The sequence below is a fragment of the Mustela lutreola genome, chromosome 16 (genome assembly GCF_030435805.1).
Source record: "Mustela lutreola isolate mMusLut2 chromosome 16, mMusLut2.pri, whole genome shotgun sequence".
NCBI classification, from domain to species: Eukaryota; Metazoa; Chordata; class Mammalia; order Carnivora; family Mustelidae; genus Mustela; species Mustela lutreola.
The window spans coordinates 18485085-18509034 of NC_081305.1; the positions used below are offsets into that span (position 1 = coordinate 18485085).

General features: G+C 45.8%; 1 protein-coding gene and 1 long non-coding RNA gene across 3 annotated transcripts in view; both read right to left on the bottom strand.

Annotated features, from left to right (window-relative positions):
* The window catches only part of CBFB (core-binding factor subunit beta), a 61823-nt gene extending 50662 nt beyond the window's left edge, over positions 1-11161 (bottom strand). The window contains exons 1-3 of one of the 2 annotated variants that reach the window (XM_059151789.1): positions 10797-11161; positions 10484-10570; positions 5798-5914 (exon numbers count right to left, since the gene is read on the bottom strand). In XM_059151789.1, coding sequence (XP_059007772.1) covers positions 5798-5914; positions 10484-10570; positions 10797-10874 — 282 coding nt within the window. In that variant the 5' untranslated portion in view covers positions 10875-11161. The remainder of the gene's footprint in view (positions 1-5797; positions 5915-10483; positions 10571-10796) is intronic. The other variant, XM_059151790.1, reaches the window with a different exon arrangement.
* Positions 11162-15921: 4760 nt separating this feature from the next.
* LOC131818236 (uncharacterized) lies at positions 15922-23667 on the bottom strand. Its single transcript, XR_009348741.1, has 3 exons — positions 22501-23667; positions 16574-16761; positions 15922-16473 (listed from the first exon to the last, which is right to left on the bottom strand). It is a non-coding gene; the product is annotated as an uncharacterized LOC131818236 (long non-coding RNA).
* Positions 23668-23950: the final 283 nt, after the last annotated feature.

The following is a 23950-nucleotide window of genomic DNA, read 5'->3' on the forward strand; positions in this document are numbered from 1 at the left end:
CTTTTTTTTTTTAACTTTTTTTTTTTTTAAAGATTTTATTTATTTGACAGAGAGAGACACAGCAAGAGAGGGAACACAAGCAGGGGGAGTGAGAGAGGGAGAAGCAGGCTTCCCACTGAGCATGGAGCCAGATATGGGGCTTGATCCCAGGACCCTGGGATCATGACCTGAGCTGAAGGCAGACGCTTAACGAATGAGCCACCCAGGCAGGCACCCCTTATTTTAAACCTCTTCTAAAAAAGATGGTTAGAGTCAATGCAGACAGCTCACTAGAAACCTGGGGGCAAAAGTTTCAAATATATTTGGAATTTTTTTTTTTTTTTTAAGATTTTATTTATTTATTTATTTGACAGACAGAGATCACAAGTAAGCAGAGAGGCAGGCACAGAGAGAGGAGGCAGCAGGCTCCCCGCTGAGCAGAGAGCCCGATGTGGGGCTCGATCCCAGGACCCTGGGATCACGACCCGAGCCAAAGGCAGAGGCTTTAACCCACTGAGCCACCCAGGCACCCCTGGAATTTTTTTAAAAATTTCATTTATTTATTTGACAGAGAGAGAGAGAGAGAGAGAGAGAGAGAGAGAGAGATATCACAAGCAGGCAGACAGGCAAGTAAAGAGAGAGAGAAGTAGGGTCACCGCTGAGCAGAGAGCCCGATGTGGGGCTCAATCCCAGGACTCTGAGATCATCACCTGAGCTGAAGGCAGAGGCTTAACCCACTGAGCAACCCAGCTGCCCTTCAAATATATTTGAAAGATGGTATAAACTTGTGTGCTCTGATTTGATCTTACATAAAATACCTATTTATGATCAGTTACCATTAACAGGCCGTCCTTACTGAAGACCTCTGGTTTGAAAATATTCTTACAGGGGCGTCTGGGGATCTCAGTCAGTTAAGCAGCTGCCTTCAGCTCAGGTCATGATCTCCGGCTCCTTGCTCAGCAGGTATCTGCTTCTTCCTCTCCCTCTGTGCATGCGCACTCTCTCTTTCTCTCAAATAAATAAATAAAACCTTAAAAAAAAAAATTAGATGCCCTGGAGCTCCTGGGTGGCTCAGTCGGTTAAGCAACTGCCTTCAGCTCAGGTCATGATCCCAGGGTCCTGGGATCGAGCCCCACATCGGGCTCCCTGCTCAGTGGGGAGCCTGCTTCTCCTCCTCCCTCTGCCTGCTGCTCTGCCTACTTGGGCTCTCTCTGTGTCAGATAAATAAATAAAATCTTTTTTTTTTAATTAGATGCCTTAAAAAAATATATTCCTATAAACACAAAGGAAGGATGAATGACATAAAAGGACTGATTTTGCGGAGTCAACTTTCTTAGATCATAAAGCCATATTTCAAACCAAAGAGAATATGCAGGTTCTGTCTCCTATCAGCATTCCAATATTTCCAGAATTCACTAAATTTAAGTGAATATTGCAGAAGCCAGCCTCAAAGATAGCCCCAATGATCCCAGCCTCTGGTATTCACACCCATGTATGTGAATAAATACTCCTCCTTCCCTGTCAAATGTGGGCTAGACTTAGTGACTCCCTCCTAATGAAAAGAGTAAGACACAAGTGACTGGAGAATAGGTCATAAAAAGCATGGTGACTTCATTCTGTTTCTCTCTCTGTGGAGAGACACACATGACGAGTAAGTGAAGCCACCTACGAACAGTCACGTGAGTGAGCTTAGAAGTGGATTCTTCAGCTCCAGTCAAGTCTTCAGAGTCTGCACAGTCCCAGCCCTAAGCCAGAGTCATCCAGTCAAACCACTCCCACACTCCTGTAAAAGGGCACAAGGGAATTCCTGGCCGTGACCAAAACACTGCCTTGATTGTGGGTAGAGTTTACATGCGTGCGTACATTTATTAAAACTCAAATTTATACAATGAAAATGGGTGCATTCTAGTGTATGTAAGGTATACTTCAATAAAGTTGATTCTTTTTAACAGGCCACTGAACCTTTGGGATAAGCAGACCAAGGATCACTTATGTGAAAGCAGTGCCCTGACTTACAAAGTAAAGGCTGGGCGGTGAGAAAACAGAAGTGCATTAACAAGCCACCACCACAAACACACATGCCCTAAACTGCTCCTCAAAACTGCTCCACCCACAGTCTTTCCTATCTCAGATGACAGCAATCCCATACTGCCAGTTGCTCCTGCCAAAAACACTGGAGTCATTCTTGACTCTCACACCCCACATCCAGTCCATAAGCAAATCCTGTCGGCCCTATCTCAAAATATAACCAGACTATGATCACTTCTCACCACCTCCACTGCTACTACTCTAGCCTCTCGCCAAGATCACAGCAACAGCCAAACTCGTCTCCCTACTTCACTCTTGCCCTCCTACAGCCTATTATTAACCCAGCAGCTAGAGTGATCCTTTCAAAAACCCAAGGCAGATCATATTGTTCAACTGCTCTAAACCTTGAAACTACTCCCCATCTCACTCACCATAAAAACCCATGTGATTGTGAGGTCACAAAAACTGGCTCCTTGTTATCTCCCTGATCTCATCTCCTGTTACTTGCCTCCTTGCTCAGTCTACTCCAGGCACACTGGGCTGCTTGCTGCTTATCAAACACACAGAATATGCTCGCACTCTAGGACCTTCACAGTGACTGTACCCTCTGTCTTTCCCCTGATACCTACATGGCTCATCATTCCCGAACCTCCTTCAGGTCTCTGCTCGAACATGACCTTCTTTACCCAGACCAACCTATTTAAAATTACAAACATTTCTGGTGCTTGACCACCCTTATTCTTATTCATTTTGAATACTGTCTAACCTCCACTCCTTCCATAAAACAATCTCTAGGGAAGGATCTTTGTTTTGTTCACTGATGCATCTCAAATGCCTAGGACAATGCTCAGTATACACAACAGTTATCCAACAAGAACCTTCCAAATGAATGCATTTTTCAGCAACTGTATCAGGTACTTGGCTAAGCACTTTATATCCACTATTTCATTTAATCACTAGGGAAACCCTGGGAAGTAAGCATTAACCTCATGTTCTGATTGAGGACCATAAAGGTCAACTGACTTGCACAAAATTATATAATAGTGAATGATGCCAAGACTTACTTATGCCTAACTCCAAAGCCTTAACAGTAGTTTCCTCAAAGTTGGGTGTGAATGAAGAAGGGAACTAAGCTGCTTCAGAAAGTGACTAGGCTGAGAACATGTGGAAGAAAATATGCAGATCTGAGATCCAAAATATGAAGCAGAAGCAAACAACTAACATTTGGAGAAATCCCTTTGATTAATTATTCTTTGCTTCTAATCCTGGAGGGACAGAAATACAAGCTAATAACTATCAGAAAGAGAACCATAAAAAAGGAGTTAAGAAAAATACGAGACTCCATAGCTTGGAGTTCCATGGTTGAGAAAATATGGGTCAGTACCTTTTGGCTAAATTCACTGGTATCCTTTATCCCACTGGTAAAGAGCAATATACTAGCAGTTTCCTATTTGTTTTTGTGCCTTAACATGTTTTCCTTTCCTCTGGATCCTACTGATATAGTACAGGTATTGAAAAAGTGTATTTAAAAAATATAGGATCTACATATAAACATTTGCAAATTTAAATCTGAGGCAAAGATACTGAGTTTGCCACTGTTACTATTCTTGGAACACAGCCACACTCATTTGTTTACATATTGTCTATGGCTCCTTTTCCACTCTCACAGCAGACTTGAGCAGCTGCCACATAGACCACATGCCTGCAAAGCTAAAAATATTTGATATATGGCCTTCTACAGAAAATAACTTCTAAAACAAATATTAATAAAATATAAGTTTCCTGATAACTCACTTATATCCATTCTATCAATTTTCCAGGTGTATTTGGAAACATACCCTCTAAACACTAAAATAAGTCATACAAAGTTTTTGTTATTGGTGGTCATGTAACTAAAAACATGTCAATGGCTTATCTAAGAGTAATCTGGTCTTCGGTCTGGTAAAGTTATCATTACATTAATTTAAGAAAACATACTTTCTAGTAGAGTTAACACCCATTTATTAGTTATTGAATACTGGAAGACCTGGGTAACATTGATGTGCACTTTGAAGTGTTAAAGTAGCTTAGCATTAAAATTGAGAAAATAACTTTTTGGTTTATGTCTGTAGTATCTGAGCCACCATTAAATTAAATAAACATTAAGAAAGTGTTTTGAACAAGGAGAAAAATAATTTCTTCATTCACTTACACATACATGCACAAAACAGACAAAAAAAGCATAATCCCACAATGACTTCCCAACTTCTTCCTTATATATAAGAATTATAAAACAGTAAAACTTGGAACATTTGCTTTTAATCTTCCAAGCAAGCAAGCTAATACACAGAAAAGCAAATCCCTTATTACTCACTTTGAAAATTCTATAATCTATTTTCCCTCTTCCTCTCCAAAGATTAGTTGGTTTGTCACCCACCAAAGATCAAACCCTGGGGTGCATGGGTGGCTCAGTCAGTTAAGCACCAGACTCTTGTATCTGACTCAGGTCATGATCTCAGGGTTGTGAGATTGAGCTCTGGGTTGGGCTCTTGCTCAGCAGGTAGTTTGCTTGATTATTTCCCCATCCCTCTCTCTCTATAACAAAGAAATATTTTTTTAAAAAGATTTTATTTATTTATTTGACAGAGAGACACAGCAAGAGAGGGAACACAACAGAGGGAACATAAGAAAGGGAGTGGGAGAGGGAGAAGCAGGCTTCCCACTGAGCAGGGGGCCCAATGTGGGGCTCGATCCCAGAACCCTGGGATCATGACCTAAGCCAAAGGCAGACTCTTAACAAATGAGCCACCCAGGCGCCCCTAAAATAAGTAAATCTTAAGGAAAAAAACCAAACAACCCATCTTATGTCCTAAAGTTTAAACAAAAAACTTCATTGTGTATATATATATAAAACCAGGCATATTTTTCCTAATACAGGCTCATACAAAAACCTTTGTATTATTTATGTATTATGTTTTGCAAATAAAGTGAGAAGTTATAGTATTCATGACACTTAGAAGAATAAGTGAGCAAGTTGATAAAAACAGACATAGAGACACAAAGGAAACAGGAGAAATACTGAGCATAAAATGAGGCCAAATAATATTTTTCTTTAAGTATTTTATTCCCATAAGAGTCAACTTCTACATTAAAAGATGAACCAATCCATTATTCACTAAAGTTTCACCAAAATTATGTAATACATTTAAGTTAGAGTTTAATAGAGCTCTCAGTTTAAACATTTCATATGTTCAACCTAAACTTCCAACATAAAAATTTTAAGGCATCAATTTGTTTTCCCAGCTTTTCCTCAAAACAAAAAAATTATTTCCAAGTTCAAGTTTCACACTATTTTTTAATGAAAATTAAATTTGCAGTATTAACTGAAGTAGAAAGTTACCCATGAGCTATTTCTAAATATTATTAAATTATGCCTACAGAGCCTTTTCCCATTTTTCTCTTAATTTTGTTTTTTAAAGCACTGTAGTCACTTAGGTTAGTAAAACAAAATATATCCTGTCAATACTTTCAAAAGAAGTAAGTTTTAAATGTTACATGTAAGAAAGCACACTACTCTTTAAGAGCTAGAAATTTCTATGATGAATATTATATACATGAAATTAGTAATGGAACGACATAAAAAAATTGACGGTTATTTAAAAAATCGTATTACATCCTTATAATATGAAAACACACCTGACCATATGTGTGTATAATCAGACTTGTGATCTCTTCATTAAGCTGTAAATCTTCCAATGATCTCTAATAAAACAATCCACAGTATTTCAAATTGCAAAGAAATGTTTCCTACCTTGCCTGCTTCTCTTTCTAAGTCGACATACTCCCGGCTAGGTGTCTGTCGTTGCTCTCCCTGCCAGCTGGCCGGAAAAAACTGGAGAGACAGATTGGTTCCTGTGGCCACAAAAGCCTTTTAGAAAAATCAATACAAACAGGATCAGGAGCAGGACATTACATAAATTATGCAGGCAGTCATTTATTTTTACATCAGTTTCTGTCTTAAGCGAGGCAGCACTGAGAATACTTAAAAGTAAAAAAACATGCACTCATCATTTTTCTTAAGTATTAAGTTACAAACATCTGATTCCATTTTGAGGACCTTCGCCATTGGCTGCTTAAATATAAAATCAGACATGGAATCAATACTTTCTTTCAGGTCATTTTTTGCTGACGTTAGGATCTCGCATTGCTAATGTCTAACCAGAAGACATCATCTCTGAATTTAAAAACTTCTATTTTTAAATGTGAAAATCACTAAAGATCTATACATTTTGAATTTTAAAGCATACCACAACTTCAAGTTGTATAAATGGGACATTTTAATTTCTCTTGATTTCCCTTGCTTAATACTGCGTTCTCAAGCCCATGTTAAAAACGCAAAAGACTGTGTCTTCTGATAAATGATACATTAGCAATGTGATGTGACAGTAGTTATCTCTCTAAAACCTTAGGTGATTTTAAAAATATGCGTTTTCTGAATTTTAACTTTAGGAGAACTGGATCTGACTATATAAAAGAGTATTCATCTAATATTTATAATAAGATTTGGATGCATGGTTCAACAGACAGAACAATCTAAAGCCATTTTGATAAAGTATTCTGTGTAGCCCCTAAGCAATTTAACTACATTTCCTCCAACTAAAAAATGGAATTAGCATTGTACCTCTTCCAAAGGGAAATTCAGAAAGAAGTAAAAAAAAAAAAAAAAAAAAAAAAAGCATTTTGGAAACAAAACAAAACCCTGAAACATTTTTCATTATCTGAATGTAAACTTTCTTTGTTGAAATGAGAGGTTTTCGTTTGTTTTATTTTACTAATTAAAGTTCCACAACATACTTTGTTTGCAATCAAAGAGTCTTCATCTGAAAGCAAGGGGTTCACATTTTGGGCAATTTGTTTAAAGCCATCAGCTGATTGAACCATCCACTAGTACCCCCGATGATTAACAGCTTAGATTCCTTAGAGTTAAAAATGTATTCTTCCTATTTCTATTATTGGTATTGCAGGTACAACTGCCAACCTAACTGCTAAATCTCTAAAGAAATCTTTGATGCCATTTACCTAATTAACAGGGATACTCTTTCTTGTGGTATTTTACATGAACGGGGACTGAAAAAACATCAATATTACAACATTAACCTTTAAAAAAAAAAATCTTTCCCCATTAATACCAAGTTTAAAAAACAATCAAGTATAGTGAAATGAACCAACAATAGTTAAAATGAAAAGCAGACTCTAGAAAGCACAGTGCCTAGGCTGTAGGATGAAGCAATTTACTTAGCTGTACATCAGTTTCCCTACTAATTAGTATTTGTAAAGTGCTTATAATAGTACCACGTAAATGCCATTTAAGTATTTGCTAAATAAGAGAAATAGTTCTGAGCTGGATAAGAGAGCTAACTTTTTCAGCCTCAGATAATAAAATAAATTCTCAGTGTAGAGTGGTGGCAGATAAAGAGATTCAGCCCATGAATGAATGTCTTGTGTCAAAATCCTCAAGGCATGTTTCTTTAGTATTCACCTAGTAACAAATCCTTCCACTCCCTATGTACCCCAAATCAGCTCTGTGCAAGTAAAAACAATCTACAGATCTTATTACCTCACCTCCTGTCTGAAGACCAACCTCAGAAGAGATTTCCTGCTTCATCACTTCATACCCATTATCTCATCAAGATCCCTCTCTCTGAGAGAGGAGAAGTGGTAAAAACAGATCATTCTACAATAGCATTTCACAAATTTGACCATAGAACTCTTTTTCTAATGGAGTATCTACACACACATAACAATTGGGAAAACTCTGTTTAAAAACACAAAAATGCTTACACTGGTTATCACTGTCTTTATGTAAGATTTCCAGTTTGTCCCAATGATTATTCTACAGGTTTCACAAATTGTAAAATAACACACTTTAAGCCAATTCAACATACCTTTATCCTTCCATCTTCAGGACTAAAAATATATAGTTTTTACTGCTGTCTCAGTCATCACCATACCTGAATTCTTTAATTTACCATTAGTGTTGAAGACTTCTCCCAACACTCTTACCACAATAAAACTTACATGAGGAATAAAACAGACCAAATAGATTCTACCCCTTACCCATAATCACTTTTATTCATGCTATGATAAGGAGTCTGGGTAAGTTTTATAGTTATGACCACAACTATTTAAATACAAAATAAATTCCTTAGTCTCAATGATACACTAAGGAGATGTTCAAAATTAAAAGAGTAAAAAAGGGGGGGGGGATTGATAACAGTTTTGGCAATTACACAACATATTTTTACTGTATATAGCTGCCGTCAAAACAGAGTCAAAATAATACCTTCTCCGCACCTATTTTCCACAACCAAATAAGTGAAAACCACAGCCTGTTCCTAACTAAAAAGACAAATTTTAGGCATTATATTAAGTAACCTCTAAATTCAATTAATCAAGTAGCTATGATACAAAAGACGTTATGCAGAGTACCTGTTTAGAGGAGAGTATAATAATGTATACACCACAGTTAATGTGGTCTGTACCCTCTAGGAGCTAGGGATCCTGTCATTTAAATGTGAAGAATACTGAATTAAAGGGGGGGGCTAGAAAAAGGAGGAAATGTGAAATTCCTTCCCAAATTACAAATAATTACATTATTCAACAAATAAAGACATGTATGCTATATTAAGTGAGAATATTACACAGAACTCAACCTACCCTCCTTTAACTTTTAATACTTGTCAGATATTAAGAACTTATTAAAATTCATAGGATCAGATATCTGGAAGAGAGAAAGGCCTAAAAAGTCTATCTGATTTATCCCTGGAAAGAAACTTATGATAAATACAAGCAACCTATAATACTACTATAATATTACAATAATATTATAATATAGCAATTCGGATCTACTGTGGGTTAAATTATACTCCCAATTCACAATTATACTCAGTAAAGTTTCTGATGTGACAGAAAACAACCTAATAACTATACTTTATAGGTCCTCCCCGAAAAACCCCCTCAGCTCTAAATATCAGGAAGTACTTTGTACCTCATCCTTCACACTTACATTAATTAACTCCAGGAAATCCACTGGTTAGGTATACCATCCACCTTTTGCAAAAGGAAGCCCAGACAACGAATAATTTATCACTGGATCAACCAATGAATGATTCTTCTATCACTCAGGCCAAAACCGAAAGTATGTCTTAGGCATTTTAATCATGAACTATTATAACTACTCAAGAAACTTGGAAGTGTTTTACTTACATAACAGGCACTAATGACCAAATATTCTAGAGCTCCTAATAGATTTAGCCAGTATCTTCACATGATCTGTAATACAGTTCTAAAAAGTCTTCATTTTAAATAGAAAAATATTCTTAAAAATAAATTTGATTTAGGTGATGAAGAGGGAGAATTTTATGGTATGTGAATTGTTTTTCAATAAAATATATTGTCTATAAGGGGTGGGGGGGGGCAAATGTTCCAATATGTCCTCCTATTGTTAACCCAAATTCAAACTCTACCACTGCTTCAAGTCTCTGCAAATGCCATGGGCCCAGTTCAGAATAGATAACTGCATTCCATTAGACAGCACTTCGACTTCTGTCTTTTAATTAGTAAGATCTCTTTTCTTTAGCTTCTTCCTACTTATCTTTGGCTCCCCCCCCCCCCGTTAGCATCTCCAATAAGACAAACCAAAAAGACGATGAGACACTTGAGCTTTTTTTTCCCCTAAGGTAAGGTTTGGTGAAGGTGAAGCGCACTGAATTCACCCCCTAAAACACAGGCCTCCAGATCAGCTGTGGGTTTCACAAACCCATGCGATTCTTCAGGAACTGCGGCACTAAACGGGATACGTTTCTGAGGTTTGAAAAAAGATGATGATGGTTTCTGATTCTCCTGAGCCTTAACATTCTAAGAAAATAAGATGGCTCAGTCTTCAGGGCTTGTTTGTCTCTATTAGGACAATAGATGACTGGTTATAAAGCTTCTCAGCTATACTGGCGGTTAAACAGCTTCGCAAACAGATTTAACAACAAACCTAGCGTCCTGAGAAACTGACTCTCGCCCAGGAATCAGATCTTTGAATGAAGCCCCGTTCTTTTTCCGCATGGGTGTTTTCTCCCTGACAAATACCCTACCCCTTAATGAGTGACACAGCCCTTACAAAGACCTCTCCCTGTTTAGTGGGGCTCGGGAGTGAGTTCTCCTCGCGACAAACTGTTGGCCGAGCCGCGTCTGGGAAACACAACCCGCCCGCAGAGAGCCACAGGGAAGCGTCTCCCCGCGAGGACGCGGCCCGCCAGTGTCTGGTTTCGCATTTTGAATCCCGAGTAGGAAGTGAGACGGCGCCCGCTCAGTTCCGGGAGTCGCGGCGTCCGCGGCGCGGTCCGGAACCGGCCTGGGCCGCGGCGGCTCCCCGCGCAACAAGTGACCCGCGCGCGCCTCGGTCCCCGCGCCCCGGGCCCCCCGCGCCCCTACCCCGCCGACTTACGATTTCCGAGCGGCCGTCGCGGCAGGCGTTCTGGAAGCGCGCCTGGCGCTCCTCGTGGGGCCGGTCCCTGAAGCCCGTGTACTTAATCTGCAAGGCAGAGACGGCCCGAAATCAGGAGCCAAATCCGCGACGCCGCCTGCTCGCCCGCCCGCCCCGCGCGGCGCAGATAAGGGCAAGCAGAGTCTGCGGGCTGGCGGCTGCCCGGGCGAGATTGCCCGTCCGCCGGGCTGCCCAGGGCTGCGCCGCCCAAACTTTTCTCCGCCCAGGCCCACTCGGGGCGCGCTGCGGCCTCCAAGCCGCCCGCCTGCCTCACCTCGCATTCGCGGCTCAGCTTCCTGAAGAACTCCTCGTTCTCGAACTTGCTTCTCTGGTCGGGCACGACGCGCGGCATCTTCCCGCCCTGAGGCAGCGCCGGCCGACCGGGCTCCGGGCTTGCGCGGCACCCGCTGGCCGGCTTCACGCTGACCGACTGACCGCCCACCCGCGGCGCCCTGACTCTGGCTTTCCTTTGTTTCAGGCGCCCGCCCGCGTGGGCTCCCGCTCCCGGGAGTCTGAGATGCCGCCGCCCGCTAGAGCCCAGCCCACGCCACCGCTGCCTTAGCCGTTGCCTACCGCCCGCGCGAACCCAGCACTCGCCGCCCCCGGCCGCCGCCGCCGCCACTTCCTCTCGCCGCCCACCTCGCAAGCCCGCCCGTCCGCCCCGCCCCGGTCGGCCCCACCCCTCCTCCTCGCGCGCCCGCCCGCCCCAAACTCCAGCAAACAAAACGCACCATTCACAACTCTGCGACCCGCGCCGCGCATGCGCCGCCCGCCCGCTTGCGGGGCGGCTAGGCTGCGGCGAACCAGAGCTCCTCCCGCTGCGCGGCCCTCTCGCTCCTTTAGCCGCCCGCGGGCTGCTCTGTGTAGAATCGCTCTGCGGGCATCTGCCCGGACCTTAGAGACGAGGAGCGGCCCGCGCGGGTCCTTTCCGTCGACTGTATGGAACTTTTGGGTTCCTCAGCTGCTCGGAGTGACCCCAGATTGTCACCTGAACGTGAGGAAACTTAGGTCCTTGGGGACTTTGTATCCCAAAACCGACGGGGAGGGATGTAGGCTGCACCTAGCAAAGACTAAAGGTGGTAACACCACAGAATCTAACTGAATCCACATCGTAATGGAAAGGTCGGAGCTGTTGTTGGGAGTCAGAGGGTACTTGTCTGGAATCTCACTTCACTGTTTACACGAGCCTGAAACGAGCCCTGGACGCTAAGCCTCAGTTTGCCCATTTGCAAAATGCAGACACAAGCTCTCAGGGTTAGCGTGAGAGTGCAACACATAATGAGCATTCAATAAACAAGTCTCCAAAGAAGAAAAGCTGAATTGTATGTAAACCTAATGCCAGTCCATCTATTTACCCAAATGTGCAATGAAACCCTAAAAAAGATCCACAAGTTTTAAGGGAGTTATTTGGCCCAAGCTGGAGAGAGTTTGATATGGGATTTATGGCAGAGGTTGACTAAAAGTTGATCCTCAATAAATTCTGGTCCTTAAAATTCCAGCGTGTCAAAAACTCAGTGCAAGGATGGCAAATAGGTGCCAACTCTAACTGACAGTAGCTGGCCATATTGCAAAGGACAATGAGGATACAATGCCGGCCCTAACACAGGATTTGGCAGAATTTCCTACCCCTGCCTAGTTCATTCTCAGTTTTGCACATGCGGAACTGAGCTAGGGTGACCAAGTGTTGGGTTTTCCAGAGACTGTCCTGGTTTTAACAGTGGAAGTCCCATGTCCTAGGAAACCACTCAGCTCCTTGCAAACTGGGATGGTTGGTCACCCTAACTGAGATCCAGAGATGGATCAATTGCCCAAGGTCAGGAAGGGAGTTTTCAGCGAAGTCAAACCTGTAAGCTGGTGGTTTTAACAAACACTTTCTGAATAGCAAAGATAGAATCAACCCTCTCCAAGGGCATTCTTACCGGGCCCACATCAAACCTGTGTGAATATATGAATGTGCACAAATAGAAAAGGTACAGATGTGGATGTCACCAAATACTACCATTGGGCCTCCATCTATTTCTAAATAGTCCCTCAGTTCTCTTTCAATTGCAAGTGACAGAAACCCAATTCAAACAATAAACTTAAAGAAAGGGTTTCATTTTATTTTAAGTAAATAAATCACACAGAGGGAGGGATAGTCTCCTGGGTTTTTTTCCCCGTTTTTCCATTTCTTCTCACCTGCTTGCCTTTCTCAAGCACCCTTCAATGGTGTCCATTTCCTGGCAAAGGATGGGAGCAGCCACTTCTCCAAGTCATAAAATTTCTGGGAAGGACTTGGATTGGCCCAGTCTGTGTCACATACTCTTCCCTCTACCAAATCACCATGTGCAGGGTGATATGATGACATGGGCCAGCTTGCTCTCCCATCAGCACTTGGGGGAACTGGGATGGGCAGCCTCAGATAGTATATCCCATGTCACCATTCGACACCCTCATATTCCTTTAAGGTAGACATTAGTATAAAATTTTCCATTTCTACCTCTAAAGAATGATCCACAAGGCAGCACTCTTACTCCTCGGTGTGTCCAGGTAGGGCCATGAACTTGTAGCTGATCTTAGCGGAGGGGTGGGAGTACAAAACGGAGCAGAGTACATGAACCATCAGCCTCATGGGGGTGGGGAATGATGTCCTGAGGGAAAGGGCTGAGAAAGCCTGCCAGGCAGATCCAGAACAGCAACACCACAGACAGCCTTTGGCAACTCCAGGCCACAGGATAACCCACTCGGCATTGTCTGGCGTCCAACCAGCCAGGACGACTGGGAAACCAGCCGCAGGCTGGAGGAGGCCATCTCCTCGGCTGACCTCTGTATGCCTTTTTTTGTTGTTGCACAAGTTTTTTTCACTTATTTTAAAAATTAGATGAGGAAATTAATAATGGAAAATATCACCTGTGTCAGGTATATTTAACTCTGTGTTTCTGTCCAGCTGGGTATAGATTGGTCCAGCCATGACCCCATGGAGGGGTTTGCTAAGAGCCAGCTCTAGTAGGGTCAGTCCATAGATGGAAGCCTGTGGCTGTCTGTTCCTTGCCTAGAAACACCCCAAACCGGGCTGAACTGTCTCTGAAGCCCTGCCATTTGGATCCTTCCTTTCCTAAGGATTCAGCGTGCCCAGGGCCTCTTTTTCCTATCTTCCTGGGTGGATAGCTGCTCCTACAGGACTCCCTGACCCATCTTGAATGGATGGGCAGAGAATGCGCAGTAACACTGAGCAGGGGATGGGAACCCTCAATCGTTCGGCTCACCTGTGAAGCTGTGAGCTGGATGCTTTTATATCCCTTATCTCAGTTAATTCAGAGAACCACTTTCTAAGACAAGTTTTCTTGTCCTAACTGGACAGATGAGGAAACAGAGGCTTTGAAACAATAAATAAGTGATCATAGGACAGTGACAAGACCTTGACTCAGCAGAGATAACAAAATGGCATTGGGGTATATCATCTTCATTCACTCCTCACCATAACCCTGCAAGTTTGGTAAGATTGACTTTATTTTACAGATGAAGGAACTGATGTTCAGAAGGGCTGGCCATCCCCGGGCTGTGCTCTTAACTGTTCTGCCCTAAGACATCCGCTGGTGGAGCTGCTGAAAGTACTGCTCCTCTCTCTGGCTGAACTGCGAGGTGGTGGACAGTGGCAACTGGAGGTCATTCCTTCTGGAGCACCCTACCATGTTCCCAAAGGGTCCCCGACAGGCTGAATGAAGGGATCCTATTGTGGACCTTGTGGCAGGATGTGTTTCTTGACCTCGATGATTGTGCATTCCTGTCCCCTGAGCCCATCTGTTTGTCCTTTGTTGGCTTGGAAGGTCAAAGCCTAGACTAGACATCCTGCCTCCTTAAGTGAGCAGAAAGGATGGCTTTATCCAGGTGTGGTATTGGCAGCTCCCCACATCTGCCTCGCCTCATACAGAGGGTGAGGTCTTCCCAGGCCCCTGAGCCTCTAGTACATTTTTTCTAAGGAAAGAGTTTCCTTTCAGTTACTGAGGAAATATTGTGCCATCTTGAAGCTGAAATAGGATCTGGAACCACAAATGAGACTTGACGGCGGGAGGGGAAAGAAGGGAATTCAGTGGCTGCCACAGCTCCTAACACCCCAGCTCTACCTAGCTTCTAGTTTGGGGATGGAGAAGGGCCCAAGTCCAGGATGAGGGACTCATCTGCTCAAACCGCCAGGCAGTTTCCTGGGCCCTAAGGAATTCTTTTTTTGAGATAAAATCTATCTACACTATAAAATTTACCCCTAAGCCCTTAAGAATTTCCCCTCCCAGGAGGTTCTCCCCCTTCTTGGCTCCCCTGCTACCCTCCCCCACCAGCCCAGCCATCCCAGAGGGAGAGGAAAACCGAGAGGAGCAAGTTTCCCTAGAATAGCATTTCTTCAGTGTTGGGATCAATAAACCCGTTTGCTTAAAAGGAACCAGATGATTTCATCCTTGTAATTACAAGTTTGACGTTTGCAAATCTTGCCCAGGCTCCAAGCGAGCCTCTTTGTCATGGGAGGCGGAGGGGTTTGTCTGGATGCCTGGGGATGGGGACCGAGCCTCGCATACTGGGAAGAGGGCCAGACTGGGGTCAGGAGGCCTGGCTGACCAGTCTTTGAGGGCTATTTGGGACTTCTCCCCTTCTCCTCCCCTGCTCTCTGAGTTTCTGGCTGGTGATGGGAAACAGAGGAGACTAGGGGACTAGAGAATGGCAGGGGTGAGCTCTAACCGCACTGCCCATCCCCCAAGCCCCTCCCCCAAGCCTCTGATTTGTCTCTGCAGGAAGGCTAGAGCCCTCAGCCCAGCATTCACAACTTCCTTTCCTTTCCAATTCCATCTCCCATTATTGGCCACATAGTCCAGCTGTTCTGACCTGTTTACATTTCCACATGCCTCAGTGCCTTTGCTCTTACTGTACCTTCTGTCTAGCATGACTTCCTCCCCTTTCTCTTCTGTGAAAACTCACACTTTTTCTTTAAATACAAGTTCAGGGACCTTTGATTGTCCTCCATAGACTCACTACCCACAGCGTCCCTCACTCTATCATTTGGGTCCATACAACACATAGACGAATCAGGGAGATGGTCAGCACACACAGGACATAGCAGCACCCTGGCAAGATTTGATTCCCCACTAATTTGTGTTCATTTTACTACTGTGCAGCCTTCATATGGGTGTCTCTTGCCCCACCCTTCCATTTTTTAAAAATTATTTAAAACTTGTGCATATTTTTGTAGAAAACTTAGTAAGTATAGAAAGAGAGTCTCACCACCCCAGAACAATCATTGCTACATTTAAGCATATGTTCTTTGGACTTTCTCCATCTACATTTCTTTACATAGTTATGATATTCTATAGGAACAGTTTTGGGGGCACCCGGGTGGCTCAGACATTAAAGCATCTGCCTTCAGCTCAGGTCATGATCCCAGGGTCCTGGGATTGAGCCCCACATAGGGCCCTCTGCTTAGGGGGAAGCCTTCTCCTCCTTCTCCCACTCCTCCTGCTTGTGTTTCCTCTCTCGTTCATTCTCTCTCTGTCAAATAAATAAATAAAATCTTAAAAAACAACAACAAAAAAGAACAGTTTTGGATACTGTTATAATCTAACCTTATGGCATAGATATCTTCCCATGTAATCATATAAAAATCCTAATGACATCCTGGCTGATCTCCTATGTTGGGCATTTATTCACGTTGTTTCCTATTATTCGCTGGTATAAAATTGGCTTCTGTGAACATCATGGTGCTTAAGGATTTTTCTTAAAAGTTTTGGATAGTGTTTTTAGGGTTAATTTCCAGAAGTAGAACCATTGTGTCATAAAGTACTGACATTTTAAGGTTTCTGATATCTGTTGCCAAATTTCTCTTTGGCAGTGAATTTTCTTTCTTCTTGAGTCTTAAAAATCCTTCCTTCCCCCATTTCTCTTCTCAGTGTCTCAGACACAGGAAACGCCAACCAAGAATAAACCAAGACCTGCAGATAGAGATCAATGGATCAATAAAGGAGGTTGAATAATTCAACATTCACTTCTGGCTCATTATCGACTCTTGAATCCAAATACATTCTCTTTTACCTTCTCTCCTTTTGTCTCCGTGCTGATGATGCCTCGACACCGACACCGTGTCCTGTTCTTGGATTATTCCCCAAATTTCCCAAGCTCCAAACCATGCTGGCAAGCAGGGTTTCCCATCATGCTGTAATAGTGTCTTGCAAATAGACAGAATTACTAGCCGACAGCCTCCTCACCAGCCTGCCTTCCCTCTAGGAACACAAGAGGGACAAATAAAGCAGACAATAATTCTCATCTTCTAGATGATACTTCTGGGTAAATGGGCAATGTGTTTGTTTGGCTTCAGACTGTTCTAGTCCTAGCTAGCTTCCTCTGTTTAGCTTGTTTTTTTCCTCCCTTTCTCAGCCAGGCAAATTAATACTCTTTTTTTTTTTTTTTAAATACTCTTTCATTAAATGTGGAGTCAGGGGTACCTGGGTGGGTCAGTGTGTTAAGCGTCTGCCCTTGAGACATGATCCCAGGGTCCTGGGATTGAGCCCCGCATTGGGCTTTCCTCTGTCCCTACCCCTGCTTGTGCTCTCTGTCTTTCTCATGCTCACTCTCTCTCCCTCAAATAAATACATAAAAAATCTTAAAAAACAAGAAACAACAAAATGTGGGGTCAGAGGCCTCTGAGAACTATACTGGGAGAATGACTGCCACACACCAATGCCTGATGGAGACTGGACCCAATCTCCTCAAAGGCACCTGATAGCTTCCCTAGCCCACCTGATGCTAGGGAAGCTTGCTCCTCCTACCCCAGGGGAACTTCCAGAAGTACCTGAGCCTTAGGTAGTGTTAGTGATTGAGATGGACACAGAGATGAGCCACCTAGATCCCTCTTCAGTGAAGAACTTATTACCTGAGCAGCTGGGATTGCTCTCAGCCCTTTCTGAGATTCCCTGAGCTACAGAGAGCTACCTGCAAGTCATTCTTCTTTTCTAGGCACCTTATATCCAATGACTGTTGGTGGGTGTAGACATTTTTTTTTAAAGATTTTAGTTATTTATTTGACAGACAGAGATCACAAGTAGGCAGAGAGGCAGGCAGAGAGAGAGAGAGGGAGGAGGAAGCAGCTTCCCCGCTGAGCAGAGAGCCCGATGCAGGGCTCAATTCCAGGACCCTGAGACCACGACCTGAGCCGAAGGCAGAGCCTTTAACCCACTGAGCCACCCAGGCGCCCCAGTGATGGGTGGATAAAGGCCCAGCAGAGCAATGCTGATGGGCCATATGAACTCTCAGGCTCCCTGAAGCTGTTGTTGGGCGGTGTATAACTTCACTTCTTCCTCTACCCAATTTTGTTTTTTCCTCTCTCATCAACATGTTTTGATCCCAAAGGCACTCCTTAATAAACATCTTGCAAGCAAAACTTCCTAGAGAACTTGACCCTATGACAGTGACAAAGAGTTATTCCCAACAGAGTTTCACCCAGGGCCATCTCCCTTAGTATATACCTGGGTGCGACCTAACTTAGAGTCTGGACGATGAGGCGCTGTGGGGAAGTCACTTTATAAACGTGTTTTAAGGTCTTGCAAAGTTTTATTTAGTTATTTAAAGATTTTATTTTATGTTTTTAAAGATTTTATTTATTTATGTGAGAGGGAGAAAGAGAGCACAAGCAGGTGGGATGGGTAGAGGGAGAACCAGACTCCCCACTGAGCAGGGAGTCTGATGTGGGGCTTGATCCCAGGACTCTGGGATCATGACCTGAGCTGAAGGAAGATGCTTAATGGACCGAGTCACCCAGATGCTTAAAGATTTTATCTTTAAGTAATCTCTACACCCAGTGTGGGGTTCAAACTTACTACCATGAGATCAAGAGTCACATACTCCATTGACTGAGCCAGCCAAGCAGGAGCTCTTGTTAAGTTTTATTTTAAAAAACCTTTTAAAAACTGTTTTGGAGGGGCGCCTGGGTTAAAGCCTCTGCTTTCGGCTCAGGTCATGATCTCAGGGTCCTGAAATCAAACCCCGCGTCGGGCTCTCTCCTCAGCGGGGAGCCTGCTTCCTCCTCTCTCTCTGCCTGCCTCTCTGCATACTTGTGATCTCTGTCTGTCAAATGAATAAATAAAATCTTAAAAAAAAACTGTTTTGGAAGAGACATGAACCATTTGTAGACATCAGTGGTTGTCTGGTATGAGTTGAGATTCCTCACTTGTAAAATATGGACACTGTGTAACATTTGCTTTAGTAAAAGTAAATTTCCAAACACTCTGTCATTGGACTTTCCTAAATTCCTTCCCAGTAAGGAGGAAAGGAATTACTGTCCTATTTTGCAATTCAGAAAATTGGGACTCAGAACAAGTGACTACCTTATTTAAAGGCAAACAGCCAGATAGACGCACAGAGAGAGATCCCAGAAGAGCAAAGGTGTCCTGAAGTTAAAGGAATTCAGTCTCTTTATTCTTTGTTAGAGTAACTTGATGTCAGAGACCTTTCATGGCTTGTCTAAGATCCTAGAGCTAGCTGGCTACTCAGTTTTTTAATCTATAAATTAAGGACAAAGGCATCTACTTGTGTCTGTCAGGACTGTTTTGGTTTCAAGTGACATAAACCCAGTTAGAGTTGCCTTATGCAGGCGTTTCTTGGTGGCACAGTCAGTTAAGCGTCCGACTCTTGGTTTCGGCTCAGGTTGTGATCTCAAGGTTGTGGGACTGAGTCCCCACATGAGGCTCTGCACTTAGCACAGAGCCTGCTTGGGTTTTTCTTCCCTCTCCCTCTGCTCCTCCCCACTAAAATAAATCTTTTTTAAAAACTGGCTTACATAGAAAAGGGAAGGTATTAGCTCAGTTAGCTGACAACTCTGGGTGTATTAAGTGACTTCAGACATGGCTGGATCTAGGTGTTCAAGCACTGGCTCCAGAAATCTGTCTGCCTGTGTCTCTGTCTCTCTTGGTCTCTTGGTTCTGTTTCTCTGTTTTAGTTTTATTCACATGCTGACTTATCCTCCAATGGTGAAAACTGTTCTTTCCAAAAATCTCGGTTTGACTTTAATAGACTTTAATACTTTGGGTTACCTCTTCATCCCTGACCTGTGGACATTGAACTGCTGTTGAGAGGGTAACATTGCATGAACGGATGTACTAGGCAGGCAAAAACACTAGATGATACCTGGATTCGTTCCTGGCACAAAGTTACAAGCTCTCAAAGAACGGTGGCATATGGCAATCTTAAAGGTCCCTTCTGGTTTTGGAATTCTAGGATTTTCCAACTCCATACTTTGATACAAAGCCAACTATAAATGTTGGCAGTCAAGGAAAGTGCAGGGTAACAATTTGAGTTCATACAAGGTCAATTTAAAATACCATAAAATGAGCTGAGAAGGGGCCAGAAAAGGAACTCTAGAAAAGGAGCACATGCTCTCCCATAGCAGAGGGTAGCTGCCTGGGCCTTGCCTCCTTTCGTAGCTGAGCCAGGGGAAGGGCAATGACGGAATCAAGGTGTGGCCCTGGAAGGGGATTTCCTGAGGCTCTGGGGCTGCTATGTGCAAAGATCTTTCAAAGGATCCTGCTTCTTTTAGCATCAAATGACTTGGGGGCAACCAGCTCTGGGAGCTGAAGGCAGCCGAGGATGGGCTGGGGGAGTCCATTGGGCTGCAAAGACTGCCCAGTGTGGATGCTTTGGTTAGGTAGTGAGCAAGCAATGTCCCAGTGAAAGGCATGTGTGGTGTAAGGGTGTGTGTGTGGGGGGGGGGGGGGGTAAGCCCAGAAGAGGCAGAGCTGGAACCGAGGTTCCAGCCAGGCTCTCATTCACGCGGTAAACCAGGTAAGTGGTGCCCCCTGGAGGTGCATATTGCAATAGCTCTTCTGTTTGCCCTACCTGGGCTCTGTGAGAGGGAGGGAGGACTGTGCCTCCTCCTGACAAGGGGTTCCTGACTGTTTCCAGTCTTCTCACATTAGACTCCCACTACCAAGAGTTGTTTGGGTATGTTTGCATCATCTCTCTTTGAAAAAAATTATTCTTTTCCCAGATATGCTGAGTATTGTAGATGTATTGGTTGCCTAAAGCCTAGGTAGTTAGGATTTCTCCTGGAAGGAAGGATTAGAAAGGCCATTTGAATGTCTGAGGTCACACAGCAGAGGAAGAGTTGTATTAAAACTCAAGATCCCTGCCCATCGGTGACCTTTCCTGGCACAGCAGAGTTCCATTTTCCGGGAGTAGCAAATTGATGGTGGTGTTTCTGGCAGATGTGGAGATGCCCAGCAACAGAGTTAGAGGTTCAGAGTCTTGGGTCTGGGGTCTCTGGAAGGATCTGGAGGCTATAGTACTTCCTCCAGGCCAGAAGAGTTGTTCCTTAGTCAAGAGACATAAATCAGCCATAGGAGCCTCCATCAGCTTTTGATGAATTTTTCTGCCAGTGCTGCTAATTTCCTGAAAGGCTTTTCCTCCACCTCCAGGCTCCCCCTCAAAAGGGTTCTTGCTCCTTAGCAGTAGGTCCATAATGCAGTGGCTCCTTGGTGAGGTCGCTGGCATGCTTTTCCACCAGCATCTGTGGCCAAAAGCTGGGAAGGGATGAGTCCTGGACCACAGCTGGAGGGGGCTGGGCTGGAGTATGGTCCTCCTGGGATTGTTCCCAGATGTACGGATGAGGAGAACTGGGCCCAGAGAGGCAAGTGGCTTGCCTGAGGACACGCATAGAAGAATAGGCAAAGACAGGAATATTCAGTTTCCCAATTTGTCGGAAAAGAGGCATGTTGAACTCTGCTCTGTGACACCATCTGATCTTGAGTTCTTTCAGGCTTCAAGTGAGTCTTCCTCCCCTCCCCATTTGTCCCACAGACCAATGGGCCCAAACCCATCTCCTTATGGCCATGGAGTTACCAATGTGATTTTAGAGAGTAAGTAGTAGGAAGCTTGAGTCCTGTCCTGATCAGCTTTCCATGGAGGAGTTGGGGAGAGAAGAGGTTTCCCCAGCAATAGTGGGCCCTGCCTCTGTCCCCACCATGGACAGCACATCCTCTTGGCGTTTTCATGGATCTGGTGGGTAGGGGCTGAGGTCCCCCAGGCCCTGGGGGTGGGGGAAAGCCAGCCCCAGGCTGGGCTGGGTGGGAGACCTCTCAGCCAGAGTGTCCTAGGAGCCCTCCAGTGAATAGGGGAAAGGGAGTCGTCAGACCTGGCCTCCGCTTTTGTCTAAAACTCCTTAGAACAATAGGACATCTAGGAGTCTCTCTCAACTTCTACCTCCCCTTCCCTCATCTGTCACCTAGTCCTGTGCAACTATTTTATGAACTTGCTTGCTGTCTCCCACGAAGGACTCATTCTTTGGTTCTGCATTGCCCTCCCCATGCCACTGCATCCAGCACTGGTCAGGAGCCTCAGCACCTTTAACACAGCCCCCTGTGGCACTGATGGGGGGAAACAGAAGAATTGTGAACCTTCCTCCTGAACCCTCGCTGCTGCATCTTCTCTCCTAGAAACTTCAGCCTCATCTAGCGTGTCTTGGGCATAAGCTTACTTTGTCCCTCACTGCAGGACCCCAGTGTGTCCAGCTTGGGCTGGAAAGGGCTCAGTTGGGAAAGAGGAAGCCTTGAAGTGGTAGCACCTGACCGTACTGCTCCTCTTCCAGGCCGTCTTTCCTTCACCTGATGCCTCCCTGGACCTCAGAGCTTCTGTAAACTTGGGATCCCGGCCCGGCCCTTGGAGCACCTCCCCTGGCAGCCTGTGGGCTCTTGGAAGGCAGGATTGATCCCTTTTGGGTCTTCTAGAGCCCACAGGTGGCTAGTCACGGCACGGGACCCAGGGAAGGAAGTCCATGATTCATTCATCGGTGAAGAACGCTTGTGGCCCTGCGCTGCCCACTCAAATTCCTGCCCACCTCCGGCCACGGGGGCACGAGCCAGCATGGGGGCACCAGGAGGGACCTGCTCTGCGCGCGGGCAGCCCTAGTGGGACCTTGGAGAGCCAGAAGCCAGGAGAACCACGAGACCGCAAGGGGCTTGGGCAGAACTCACCGGTTCCACGGCTGCCAGAGACTGGGGGCCGCTCCGCTCCACCGCGTCGCCTGCCGCCCGCCGCCCGCCAGCCGGGAGACTGCTGACTGGCGCCTAAGCTCGGGCCGTCACAGGCGCAGGAGCCCTTCGGGGGAGGGAGACCCCCCTCCGCTGCCGCCCCCGACTCCCGACCCAGTCCTCACGCCGCCACCGCGGGAGTTTCAGCTCCCGGCGCCCTCGCGTCCGCTCGGGCTCTGGCCCGGAGCCAGGCGACTGGATCTATCACTGCCGCTGGAGGGAGGCGACGGCGGGTCCCACGGGGCTCCCAGGCGGCCGGCGCTGTCTGCCGGGCCGGGAGAGCGGAGGCGGGGGCGGCGGCGCTGCGGGGGCTGCGGTCAGCTGCGGCACGGCGGATCCGCCGCGTCTCCCGCACTAATTGGCCCTCCCTCCGCCGTCTTCGCGAGTAATTGCTGCTTGGCCGGGTGGAGGTGGCAGGCGGGGTGTCGGAGGGGAGGAAGGGGCGCCGCTTCCGGAGCGGGGCGTGAGGCTCAGCCCGAGCTGAGCCGCGGGGCGGGCGGGAGCCGCGTGTGCGCGCTGTTCCGACGCGGGCTTTGCGCCGCTGTGCCTTCGTCCTCGCGGCGGCCCTGGCACGCCACGGTAAACCCAGGGAAAAGCCACCCAAGTGTCCTGGGGCCTTCACCAAGATCTGTGCACCGTTCCCTGCGGGATGGGGCCTGGCGGAGACTTTAGGAACAATTCTGTCTGGGTGGCCGTCGGAGACTCCGGTGCAGCCAGGAAGCCCAGGTGGACGCAGGCCGGGAGGCGGCCTTCCCCGCCTCCCTCATCCAGTGGTGCCACCTCAGGAGGAGCAGACAAGAACAGGGGCGTCTTCCTGAGAGGACAGGGTGGGTGTGGGGCAGGGACTGTGGGAGGCAGGGGGCCAGCTCACCATCCTGGCTGCCCACTGGAATTCCTCCAGGCTCCAACTCTAAGAGAAGGTCCTAGGGTATCCCTGGGAGTCCTTTATGAGCCTGGCATCTGCTGCAGCCTGCCTGAGCCATGACTGAATCCTAGTTCCTCCTCAGCGGCACACCCTCCGATTTGGGAGATAACAGCCTCTGGACAGGTGGCTCTTCGGAGCACATTTCTTCCCCAGACATGCAAGAGAGCCCAAGGAGGGATCAGAGGGACCCTCAGGAGCAGGCCTGGACTAACCTGCAGTCAGACCTTTGGACCTCCAGGTCAGGTTATCACGTCCAGCTAGTCCCTGCTGAGAAGTAAATCAAGCCCAGCTAGTCCCTGCTGACTTGTGCACAGGTGGCCCAGGACCACCTTCCAGGGGGCTGAGCTCCTAGCTCTCACTCAGGGTCCCACTGAATGGCTGTTTGGTTGACTGTTCCCTGGTTAGGGTGGGCGGGGATGTTCTGCTGCCTATATGTCCCCTGAGAGTAGGGCTGCCACACCTCCTCTA